The sequence below is a fragment of the Aspergillus heteromorphus genome (genome assembly GCF_003184545.1).
Source record: "Aspergillus heteromorphus CBS 117.55 chromosome Unknown BO70scaffold_17, whole genome shotgun sequence".
Classification (NCBI taxonomy): Eukaryota; Fungi; Ascomycota; class Eurotiomycetes; order Eurotiales; family Aspergillaceae; genus Aspergillus; species Aspergillus heteromorphus.
Genome location: NW_020290422.1, coordinates 389,859 through 401,277, shown reverse-complemented (window position 1 = coordinate 401,277; position 11,419 = coordinate 389,859). Strand labels below are relative to the sequence as shown.

Genomic DNA, 11,419 nt, shown 5'->3' with positions numbered 1-11,419 from the left:
CCACTACTACAGCCAACGCCTCTGTGGGCTTGGTCAATGGTAGCCTCTCACTCGACCTGTGGCCGGTATGCCGACCAAGTTATGCTGTCGCCCCAACTTAGCCAAGTCACAAGTCTCCAATATGGCACACTCTGGCCTCGACTGGCTACACCTCGCCAATGGTAATGCTTCTACAAGAGACGGACTGTGGTGAGCTGTCGCGGCCTGGAGAGCCTACGAGAAGATGGCTTGCTGGTAACTAATCCGTTTCTCGTTTGAAGGACATCCCGGTACGCCCGACTGAGGTGGACCTAGCTCTATACCTTGATGATCTCGACTAACAAAGCACCCGAGGTATCGCTCTTATGTTCTTTGAATTGGCATTTGCCCGTGTTTCGAAATCCTCCTACATCCTTCTCATCATGCAAACCCTTTCTACCTCGGTATTGCTCTGGGGGTTACGGAGGAACAACCCTTGGACTACGGGTGGACCACGTTTTTAAGCTATTTTTGTTATCGCTCGAATCCCCTCGGAGCTTGACTCGATGGGAACTGTCCTATATTTGGTGAGCGAGTCAAGGCAGTCTTGAAAGAAACGAAGTGGTCTTCAGCCAACACGTACACCGGAAGCCTCTTCCCAAGAATCTAGGGATGGAGCACATCCTGTGCTATACATTCCGATAGCCGCGAGGGACAACCCAGATTTGAATGCACGAGTAGACGCATCTCTCATATAACTCAAATTATCTACTAGCATGGGGTTCTCGATCCGAGCTGAACAGACATGAGAAGTGTGATAATACATATTGTTTGAATCATCAACAGATAGCTGTTAGGCTTTGTTGAATGCTGACTCCTTTTTAGACCAGTTTCGCCTTTAAAAGCGATGCGCAACTTATCAACGATACATTCCAATGTCTGTGGGCTCCATGAAAGGCAACTGCAGAACATCGGGTGGCTCCCAGAATTCCTCGTTCTTCCAAGCATTGCCCCGAACGGGCCGCAGGAAACGTTGGAAGGGGTATCAACAGATCGAATGTGCTTCATACCAATCAGTTGATTGCATTGCCTTTGATTATGGGCTTTCACTAATTGAGCCTGATCGACAATAGGTGAGCTATGTATGTTTGTGCAACCTGGAAATTCATTGCGTATGCATTTTGCAAAATATAAACACAATCCTCTTCCCTATTCTACTTGTATCTTTCCTTTCGTCTTTCTATTTGCATTGATTTTCGCTCCGTCGGACCTGGTTTAGTCTATCCTTCAAATCACAGGCCAGTGTCATCCACCATGAAGCTCCAAACTGCGACCATCATTCTTAGTTTCTGCGGGTCTGTCCTGGCCGCCCCTGTCCGCAACGCGCACGGAGAAAGAGGCATCGAAGCGCCTACACCGAGCTATAGTGCCAAACCCTGGACATCCAGCTGGCCTTCTCATGCCCGCCCAAGTGGTTCCGCCTCCCCTCATGCAAAGCCCGAACATGCCCAGACTTCCGCCGCTGTCCACGGAATCAACCAGGCGATGGCAGCTAGTCCGAGCAAACAATTCAGTGGGCCCCCGGCTACTCAGCCTCAGCAAACCAATGTGCCTTCGTTTGGCGAGCTTTCTTCCCGGCCTTCTGGGGCCCCTGTGAACGCTCCTCAGGGCGGATTTGCGGGTGCTCAGGGCTCTACGGCCTACCCTCCTGCCGGTCAAGTTCAAGCTCCTGGCACTGGACATGCTGGTGCCTCCACTGGACCTCAGGGCTCCACGGCCTCCCCGTCTATTGGTCAAGCTGCTGGCTCTCAGGGACTTCCCCAAGCTGGTCAGTCATTTGGCACTGGAAGTGCAGGACCTGCACCTGGTACGGGATTTGCCGCAGGTGGACAATCGCAGGGCAGCCAATTCCCTGGTTCTGGATCTTCCGCGGGTCCCTCTACTGGGACTGGATTTTCTGGCAGCCAAGGACCTTCTACTGGATCCAGTTTCCCGGGCTCTGGGTTTGCCGCTGGTCCCTCCACCGGTGCTAGCTATCCTGCCTATGGATCTTCTACTGGCCCTTCTACTGGAACTGGACTTTCTGGAAACAAAGGACCCTCGACTGGAGCTGGTCTTTCTGGCAGCCAGGGACCCTCGACTGGAGCCGTCCTTTCTGGAAGCAAAGGACCTTCGACCGGAGCTGGGCTTTCTGGCAGCCAAGGACCCTCGACCGGAGCTGGGCTTTCTGGCAGCCAGGGAGGACTCTCGGGAAGCAAAGGACCTTCGACTGGAGCTGGTCTTTCTGGCAGCCAGGGACCCTCGACTGGAGCCGTCCTTTCTGGAAGCAAAGGACCTTCGACTGGAGCTGGGCTTTCTGGCAGCCAGGGACCGTCGACTGGAGCCGGACTTTCTGGAAGCAAAGGACCCTCGACCGGAGCTGGTCTTTCTGGCAGCCAGGGACCCTCGACTGGAGCCGTCCTTTCTGGAAGCAAAGGACCTTCGACCGGAGCTGGGCTTTCTGGCAGCCAAGGACCCTCGACCGGAGCTGGGCTTTCTGGCAGCCAGGGAGGACTCTCGGGAAGCAAAGGACCTTCGACTGGAGCTGGGCTTTCTGGCAGCCAAGGACCCTCGACCGGAGCTGGGCTTTCTGGCAGCCAAGGACCCTCGACCGGAGCTGGGCTTTCTGGAGGCCAAGGACCCGCGACTGGAAATGCATTCTCTAAGAGCAAGGTCCCCTCTACTGGAGGCAGCTACCCCGGCTCCGGATCTACCCACGGTCCCTTTACGCACTCTCCGATGCACGGATTCTAAGGAAACGACATGTCTTACACCCACACCTACTTGGCTGTTACTCGATCAGCAATTCAAGATAGATGGCGCCTTCTTATCACGCCCTCGCAACCCATTAATATTAATGAATTATTCACATTTCTTTTTTTTTAATAGAAGTCCTAGACCTGGTCCAAATATCTCTGTAAACGTCTCCGTATTCCAATATTCTACACGCGTCAGGAACTACCTGATATCCCCCCCCCCCCCCAATTCCGCAATACGATCGCCAATAGATCCTACTCTGTCTTTGCCATTCATGAACCAATGGCCCCGAAGTCGTGGTCGCAATTCACGCAATGGTAGATCCTAATCCGATGTTCACTCCTACATTCGTGCCCCTGGCTCGTGGGAGTTTAAACAGGGGATTCCTGGATTCCGGATTCCATATCCGTTTGGTGTCTCGGATGACGCGTAACTTTCCTTCTTTTTTTTTTCTTGTCTCTTTTTTTCCCTTTGAAGTCCCGTACGCATCGGAACCTATGGAGATAGTAGTAAGGTTGGATTTGTGCTTTTCTTGGGAGTTATATGAAGTCTTGACTCTTGATTGATGTGTTTGTTGAAAGGTATCTCGGTAGGTAGTTAGTTACTACTACTCATGGCAAGAATTATTCAGTTCTATCTCTTGGATAGTACTATAATTTAAATGCTTAATTTGACAATTTTATTTGGCTAACAGAACTTTGGGTTGTAAGTTAGTTTCTTAAAAGGTGATCATGTAAAATGGGCGTGCCAGAACAAGTACTCTAGTGCTAAGGTACTATATCATATATATATATTTTTTCTCAGGAGGAAAGAACAAAAATAAGTACTACGGATTTGAGAAAACTTTGTCCCTTGACACAATCTAAGATTCCACCTCAACCTGTCTCCAGGTATCTTGAGTATACGTATCTATTGTGTACCGGTTATCTGGATGTTGGACTTGGCACATTGATATAGGCAGGCTGTGCTTTCAGCCTGGATATTCAGGCAGGAAGATGATCTCAACGTGGGGTAGGCGGTAAGAGATAGATAGGTCTGCCGGCGATAAGTAGTTATATAGGTATATGTCGGCTGTCCAGATCGAGGAGGCGGAGAGAGTCCGGGTGGGGTCACAGGGTTTTGAGAGTGAGCCTCAGCCCGCGCGGTGTGTGTGTGTGGGGGTCCCGACTCCCTCCCGCAGTTATTGTTGTTTGCCGCATATCTCCATTCTCTCGACTCCTCATCCAGCATTGCACCACCATTGAACTCGGCATGCATTTCGAGTAAATAATATGTTTTCTGATCCCCAGCCTCGCCCAACCGACAAAACGAAACAATGCAAAGTAGTTACCGTCCGCATGTCTAACACAGGCCGCCAATTTATCACGGCTTCTCCTGCCCCTGCTCCTGCTCCCGCGCCGCTGTGAACTCCTAATACTCCTTAATATTGGTAACGCCCTTCGGCATCCCATTCACCTGCAATTCCTGGTCATCCATCAGCCTCTGACGCACCTCCATGCGCCGATGCCACGCCTGGACCTTGGGATACGGCTCTAGGGGGTCTTCGCAAGGCGGAAGACCAAGCGATATGTTGACGCGATCGTTCCAGGGCTGGAAGGCTAGGTCCTGGAACGTGCATTTGTCCCTGACGAGCTATGTCTTGCCTTTGAGGATGGTGTTGAGAACACCCAGGACTCAATGGACTTCATTGACGTAGCGGTCGACGGCGGAGGTGATTTTCTCGGCGTGGAGGACTTTCAACCTATGGTGGGGTGAGAGGGGGGTTGGGGGGATGTGTGGGTGTGGGACTTTGAGAAGAGGGAAGGGGGACAATCCAGCCGCATTGGCCATATTATGGCCCCTGACCACTCATCTGAAAATGGAGGTATTGGTTGAGTAAGTGTCTTTCGCTGAGGGTGTCGTAGGTCAGCTTCTTCTCCGTGTCTTATACCTCTTCCAGGTACTGGATTATGGCGCCTGACTCCCAGAAAGTTAGGTTGGTGTTTGGATCAACGATTGTTATACGTTACGTTTTTGTGAATGGGATGAAAGATTGAGGGGTTGCAGGAGACGTGTCTGGAACTCGACCGTTGGGGTTGATGTTGATGAAGGGGGGCTTCTTCACGTCGTCGAACTTGAATGACTTGATGACGTAGGGGACTTGGAGTTCCTCGAGGATCAGAACGAACTGGGTTGAATGGGTGTCATATGTAGAATTATCTAGAAGCGTAATCGTTAGAGTATGGCATCATGGCACAGCTAACAGTAATCATAAACACTGAGAGAAGGTCAGCATAGGGAATCCACCTAGCAACTTATTTGGAAGATATGACTTACTGAGTATTCTCCACTCGCCTAGGAATTGCTCATCGGAACTCAGGTTGTCCCATATAAGGATTCTCGCCACCATCAAAACCACTCATGAATAACATAGACCATGTTCCATTGTCCGGGGGGGGGGGGGGGTGATAAATCTCGTGCTCTCTATAATGGGATGCTAACTGCCCTCAAATGCCCAGTAATACAGGCACAGGTGATCATGTCAAGCCTGACGGGGTCATATCTCTTCTATCCCTCAAGGGGAATTGACTAATCTTCTGCTCATATAAAGAAGGCTGATGACTGTAAGTAAGCGAAGATAAAATGCCAGCCAGCATCAGGTACAGATAGATACGTAGGTACTTAAACCAATACAAGATCTCCGTCCGGGCTATAGACACAAATTCAAGCGCAATAATACGGAGTACAGAATACACATAGCAGCCACAACCACAGTACTAAAATAAGCACAATCCAAACCAACACCATCAAAACCTCCAACTCCATCCACCCAGGAAATAAATCCCATATAACTAACGAACTTAATTACTTATCTATCCTCCTTTCTCCATAACCAAACAACACCAACCCATCTTCTACAAAACTCAGATAAATACACAACCCGCACAGTCCATCCGCATGCGCGACCCCCGAAAGTTCATGCAAAGGATAATCGACAAGCTTTCCCTCGTAAGGCTTGTTGGGACTTGGCTTTGGTCCGAACTCTGTGATATGATAGCCGTGGGGTGAATTGGGATGAGGAACCGGGGGAGAGGTCAGCACAGCACAGCACAGCACAGCACAGCAAGGGAGGGCTTCCTGTGGAGGAGAAATGCTATGGGGTGTGCGTTGCGCGCTGGTTTAGGTGATGCAGGAGGTACGGAGCACAGTCTGTCAGAATGTCCATGATGGTATGGGTGGAAGGGGGAAAGAGTGGTTGGTGTTGTGTAACAGAAGACTGGATTTGGATTCTATTTAACCTACTGTCTACTGTCTACTGTCTACTGTCTAACTACTACCTACTTGGGTATAATGCTACTTAACGGTGAATACAAGGCTACTACCTACCCAGATAGGAAGTGGTAGACGGATTGGACATATGGGGGTGTGGTTGGTTACTTGGGTACTATTTAGTACTATTAACTGTTTGTTAGATACTACTGCTACTGCTACTACTACTACTGTTCACCGAGATGATGCAGGCGGTGCTGTGCTGTGCTGTGTTGTGCTGTGTTTACTGGTATAATACGGAGTATTCCACCTACATACATGATACTGTGCTAGGTGGGACTATGTATGTATGTAGGTGCCTATACAGGTAGGTAAGTAGTAGTACGGAGTACCTTACTACTTATATGGACATACATAGTACTACATAGAGGGGGGGGGGACGGGTATGCATGGTGGTCCTGGCTGAACCGAACACTACCGACCGGTACGGAGCACTATCATTAAATATCAAAAAAAAGAAAAAAAAAAAATAAATAAATAAAATATTTACTCCGCACTACTATTCCGGGACATAGGTACATACATACATCGACTAGACTAAACCACAGACAAACTCGGAGGATCAGATGATGGGGTGGGATTTTCAGGACGTGCCTGGCTGGGGTCCAACCACACCGCCGGACTTGGGCTGCCTTGCTCACCGCCACATGCATGGATGGAAGCGATGGGATGCGACGCGATGGGATGAGACGGGATGGCACGGGATTACGGTCCAAACTACGGACTAGTAGGTCCTGGCTTAGCGGCTGGCTGGCTGGAGCCCGATGTGGTCGATGTGTTAGTTAGGTAACCGAGTGACGGGACTGTAACTAATAGATACTGGTTGTGCTCCGCTTATGTAGGGAGTCATCGTGGTACTATCCGGTTCTTCACTTCAGGCGTCCATCTGCAGTTGACGTAACCCTTCCGGGCCTCACTTCAGTTCCAGACTCAGCCCCTGTATTCAGTATTGCCATTGATTGATCCACTGCGGATCGGAATCTTCAAGTCCCCACAACTGCTGTCATGGCTCGAAAATGACCCGCTGTCTATATTCAGGCAAAGAATCCTGCGGCAACCTGGCTCTATCGTCTATCTAGTGTGTACGCATGGAGGAAACCCACAATCGCTCGCATCGGGTGAACAAGAAAAGGATACGAAGGGGAAGAAATGTACACATGGGGCACGCGGCTGGAACACGTAATCTTTATAAATTGAATGCTATAGTTTTGTGTCACTCTCGGACTGCTAAATGGAACAAGGATAAATCAGGGCATTTATCATCATCTCTCATCAAGGTCGTGAAGACGTGGTTGTCGTCACTCAGACGGTGTGGAGGTGGTGGTAAGGTGCCGCAACAGACCGCAAAGCTATAGAGCAAGTCGCACCCCATCAGGGCCTTATTGCACCCATGGGGGCACGAAAAAGTTGTTGCCGTTGTCGTCCATGGACTGCGCGTTTGGGTCGTAAAGCGTCACGGGCCAAACGGGCTCCGTCGGGGACGTCGCCATCGGCATGCTTGCGGTCGGCGTGGTCGCGGGCTTGAAGGCTTCGGTATTTGGGAGAGCAAAGGCGTCCTGGGACGGAAGAGGCTTGGCTTCCATGCCCATGTTGGCCTGCAGTTGATGTTCCAGAGCAGCTGTCGACTCATTGGCGGACTTGAGAAAGTCGTCAATATCGATCGAGTCCAGGTTGTTAGACGACAGGAGCTGCGCCTGAGGCAGACCAATGAAAGACGAGGCGGAGCTCAGGCGGAAATGATCGATGTCGGAGCCTTCGCTGACACTGTTGAGGTCGTGCAGATCGCTCCCCGTACGCCCCAAGCCGGGAATCGGGGCGAACTCATCCGCTTCCGATATATCTCCCGAAGAACTCGGGGCCGGGAATCCAGGAGCCATCGAGTTGTAATCAAAGCTTGCGTAGGAGGGTGCTTGAGTGCTGGTCGCGGTCGGGACATCCGAGGCGTACAGAGGAAAGCTCGACCAGTCGACTGGCGGAGCGCTGAACGGCGCGGAACCAAGAGACATGTCGCCCTCCGGTGACGTAAAGAAGGGTTCCTTGTAAGGATCTTGGAACGCAAGGCAATTGACGGGGGATGTCGCCGTGGTTGGAAAAGAAGAGAACGAGGACACATCCAGAGGTAGCCCAGCGGTCACAATGTCGTCCAGGGGCGTCTTCGCCATAGGCATCGAGGCGGGTTCGGGGACGCCCACGTCGCTGGGCTTGTCCAGCGGCTGGACCTGAGGGAAAAAGGACGAGAGGTCGAGTGGAGTAACGGTCGTCGAAATATTGTCCGGCGGCATGACGGGGGCACTCTCTGGAGATCCATGTTCGGATTTGACACGCCGATGTAGCCCGCGGGTGGGCGACTGTTCTGCAGGCTGCTGGCTGGCAAGACCTTCACCCATCATAGTCGACTGGGCCAAAGGCAGGTGGTCAACGGATCGGCGGGCCACATCGGAGGTCGAATGAATGGTATGAGAACGGGGTATCGTGTAGGGCAAACCACATTTGTGAGCCATATCGTTGTGCTTGTGGGCCGGCTTGTGGTGACCATCTCGGAAAATCGTCAAAGTACTTTCCGATTTTGTCGAGGTCAGCTGCGGCTTCTTGGGCTGATCCAAAAGCGCCGCAGGCGGGGGTGGAGGAAGGCCGGTCTCCGGAACGGTATCCAAATGGGGTTCCTTCTTCAGCGCACAGGTACAGCGCTGTCCATGAGTGCAGCCACATCTCGAATGCGAGTCCTCTGTAAAATCCACATCAGAAACAATGAACCAGTATGCCATCACCATCATGCTCACGCTTGAGATCCCTCTTTTCCGCAGCGTGGGGATCTAATTCATTCTTGTGGCTGGTCTTTTTCTTGTCACCACACTCGCACTTCGTGTGGGTTGTCCGTGACTTGCGCAGGCCGCGACAGTGGGCGCATTGGGAGACTGGGCGGCCTTTTTTATTGATGTGGGTCAAGGGGCGGTCTGCAGCAACGTTAGCGATTGCGGCTCGATATCTCAGCCCGAACACGAGGGGTTCCTCCACATACCACTGTGGTGACAGCTGCTGACGCGGTGACCCCGGACGCAAGCTTCACAAGCCCACTTCTCGCCATCGATGAGCATCGCCGCGGTTACTGGGACAGGAACATGCGACGATTCGCGACGATAAAAATATGAAAGTCGGTTGTGAATAGAGCGGTAGCAGAGAAGTCTCACAACCCTCTGCCGATTTTGTATTTGTTTGTATTTTTTTTGGATGGGTCAAGCCGAACAGGAAGACCTGTCGGGGGAAAACGAAAAGGCCGTCAAGGCGAGAATTCGAGGGTATAGGTGTGTGGTCCGTCGGGAAGATCGGACCGACAGAAACCAAGGAGAACTCCAACAAAGCAGGGGTATCTTCAGCGAATATCCCAATGCACCGAACGAAGTCACAGAAACGCCGTTTCACCTGTAAAAGGTCGAATCGCAACTGAGGTCACCAGGTGGCCAGGCTGCCGGTCGATTGGCAGCCAGGAAGCCAGTACCGGCGGGGAAAGTAAAGTAGGCGAGCGAGGTTCACAATGTAGTACCCAGGTATTAAGGACGGAGGTGGGTAGTCGATCCAGAACAGAATAGGCCCAACAGGAACATACAGAAACCCAAGGAGAAGAAATTAAGAGAGGATATTGGGGGGGGGAGGGAGGGAGGGGGAGGGGGCCAAAGCCTACGCACCGTTTGGCGCCGGCCGTGAGACAGGACACCAAATACCGGCTGTGGCGGCCAAGATGAAGGAGAAGAGCGATCGATGTCGGGGCAGAGTTGCAACCGTAACCCTGTGAAAAGGAAGAGAGGAAAGGAAGAGGAAAAGAGCAGGAGGGAAAAGGCGGGAGGGGAGCGGGAAGAAGTAGGCAGTCGGTCGTTTGGGTTTCGGCGAGGGTCGAGGGGGCGGCGAGTGGAACAACTCGGCGGCCGCAAGGGAGTGGCGCAGCTGGTCCCTCTGCCGAGCCGGACGAGGTGCCCACTGCGAACTGGATCTGGTACGTATCGCCGTGACCAGGTCCGTTACCGTCCGTACCATTACGCGGGCAGGACTCCACAATCCACACCTCTTCCCGCCCAGGTTTGGTTTTATCGATCGGACATCCATCATCCATCTCAGGCAGGCATCTCTCTCTCCCCCCCCCCTCTGGTCGATAGATGGATAGATGGATGGATGGATGAATAGATAGTTCGATACATAGTTACATGGACTTTGACCCGATCTGACAAATTTTTGACACATCTTTGCATCTCCCATTCATACCTGAGACGCATCTCTGACAAGACCCTACCACACTCCACAGCCTACGGACAATTCCAGGGTACGGAGTACGGCTCCCCTGTTAAACGAGCCTCGTGCTGGGCTGGGGGAACAAGGCTGTCACACACAAATACTGTACCCAATTTTACTGCCAAGGAACAGGTATGCGATCCTCCATGTCAGCCCTGTGGCTATCCCCCGATCTCTGCACACCCTTACGAATCGGTTGCCTTGCCCCTGGATCTTCATCCTGGGTGTCGAAAACAGTAACGCATCCATCATTAGGTATTCGCGTCCTACCTACATGCATCAATGACTAGTCCCCATCAGTGTCTGCTGCCGCTGGGAAAATTGCCTGTCCAGAGCAAGGTACCTTACCGACAAGCATGCAGTCAGGGTGCTGATGCTTTGTGCTTTGTGCGCAGCGCGCACCGCCGCTACCACCACCACCCACGCAGGTCTGAAGGCGTACCGTACCGTACCCTACCAAGCATTTCGGTTGCCATTGAGATCTCAAAATTCGAAACTTGGACGTATCAATGCAAGGGATCTCCGACGACGTAGCAGCTTTCGTGGGCCATTCTTCCGGCCTTCCTTCCGTCCGCTTGCTCTCTCTTCTCTCCTCCTTCCCGTCCTTATCTACAAGTGGGACGTAATCCCTTTGAGCGTTGAGTCGGTTAGCCGCGCCTCACGCCAGACCAGCCCACTGAACTTGCTTAGGTCGGCTGGAAGTGGTTAGAGAGTTGGAGTGAACTGTCCTTAGGTCTTAGGTTAGGGTTCCAACTCCAGAGTGCTGAGGGGCCTGAAATGCAGCCTTTAGTGCCGGTCTGGAGGCTTCATGGAGACGAACCAAACTCTGTCGGGGCCCGATGGATCCTGTTACGAAAATTCTGGGGCAGAACAACCGGCCCGGTGACTAATGACCAACCTGCCTTGGTTGGCCTGAGATTTTCCGAGACCGGCCGTCCAAGATAGCGTGGACAATACGCAACTTGAGGGAGAGTGAGAGAAAGGAAGAAAGAAAGAAAGAAAGAGACAGCAATGCTAGGCGACTGGCGACTATGTGGTGCATGGATGATAGTTATTTCGGGAAAATTTTTAGCGT

General features: G+C 52.0%; 4 protein-coding genes across 4 annotated transcripts; 2 read left to right on the top strand and 2 right to left on the bottom strand.

The window, feature by feature from the left end:
- Nucleotides 1-1,272: 1,272 nt before the first annotated feature.
- BO70DRAFT_397562 (uncharacterized protein) lies at nt 1,273-2,918 on the top strand (the record flags this gene model as incomplete). The annotated part of the gene is made up of 3 exons (XM_025546714.1): nt 1,273-1,574; nt 1,627-2,762; nt 2,896-2,918. 3 exons carry the CDS (start codon nt 1,273-1,275, stop codon nt 2,916-2,918), a joined length of 1,461 nt encoding a protein of 486 aa, XP_025398262.1.
- A 1,060-nt stretch (nt 2,919-3,978) lies between these two features.
- BO70DRAFT_388137 (uncharacterized protein) lies at nt 3,979-6,454 on the bottom strand (the record flags this gene model as incomplete). The annotated part of the gene is made up of 5 exons (XM_025545963.1): nt 3,979-4,386; nt 4,438-4,487; nt 4,600-4,677; nt 4,822-4,953; nt 6,418-6,454. 5 exons carry the CDS (start codon nt 6,452-6,454, stop codon nt 4,165-4,167), a joined length of 519 nt encoding a protein of 172 aa, XP_025398261.1. The 3' UTR covers nt 3,979-4,164.
- Nucleotides 6,455-7,430: 976 nt separating this feature from the next.
- Nucleotides 7,431-9,310, bottom strand: BO70DRAFT_61930 (copper fist DNA-binding domain-containing protein). Its single transcript, XM_025548595.1, has 3 exons — nt 9,083-9,310; nt 8,844-9,017; nt 7,431-8,788 (listed from the first exon to the last, which is right to left on the bottom strand). The coding sequence occupies exons 1-3, from the start codon at nt 9,156-9,158 to the stop codon at nt 7,443-7,445; spliced, it is 1,596 nt and encodes a 531-aa protein (XP_025398260.1). The 5' UTR covers nt 9,159-9,310; the 3' UTR covers nt 7,431-7,442.
- Nucleotides 9,311-10,462: 1,152 nt separating this feature from the next.
- On the top strand, nt 10,463-11,102 carry BO70DRAFT_61918 (uncharacterized protein). The gene is made up of 2 exons (XM_025548594.1): nt 10,463-10,476; nt 10,582-11,102. The coding sequence occupies exon 2, from the start codon at nt 10,718-10,720 to the stop codon at nt 11,051-11,053; it is 336 nt and encodes a 111-aa protein (XP_025398259.1). The 5' UTR covers nt 10,463-10,476; nt 10,582-10,717; the 3' UTR covers nt 11,054-11,102.
- Nucleotides 11,103-11,419: the final 317 nt, after the last annotated feature.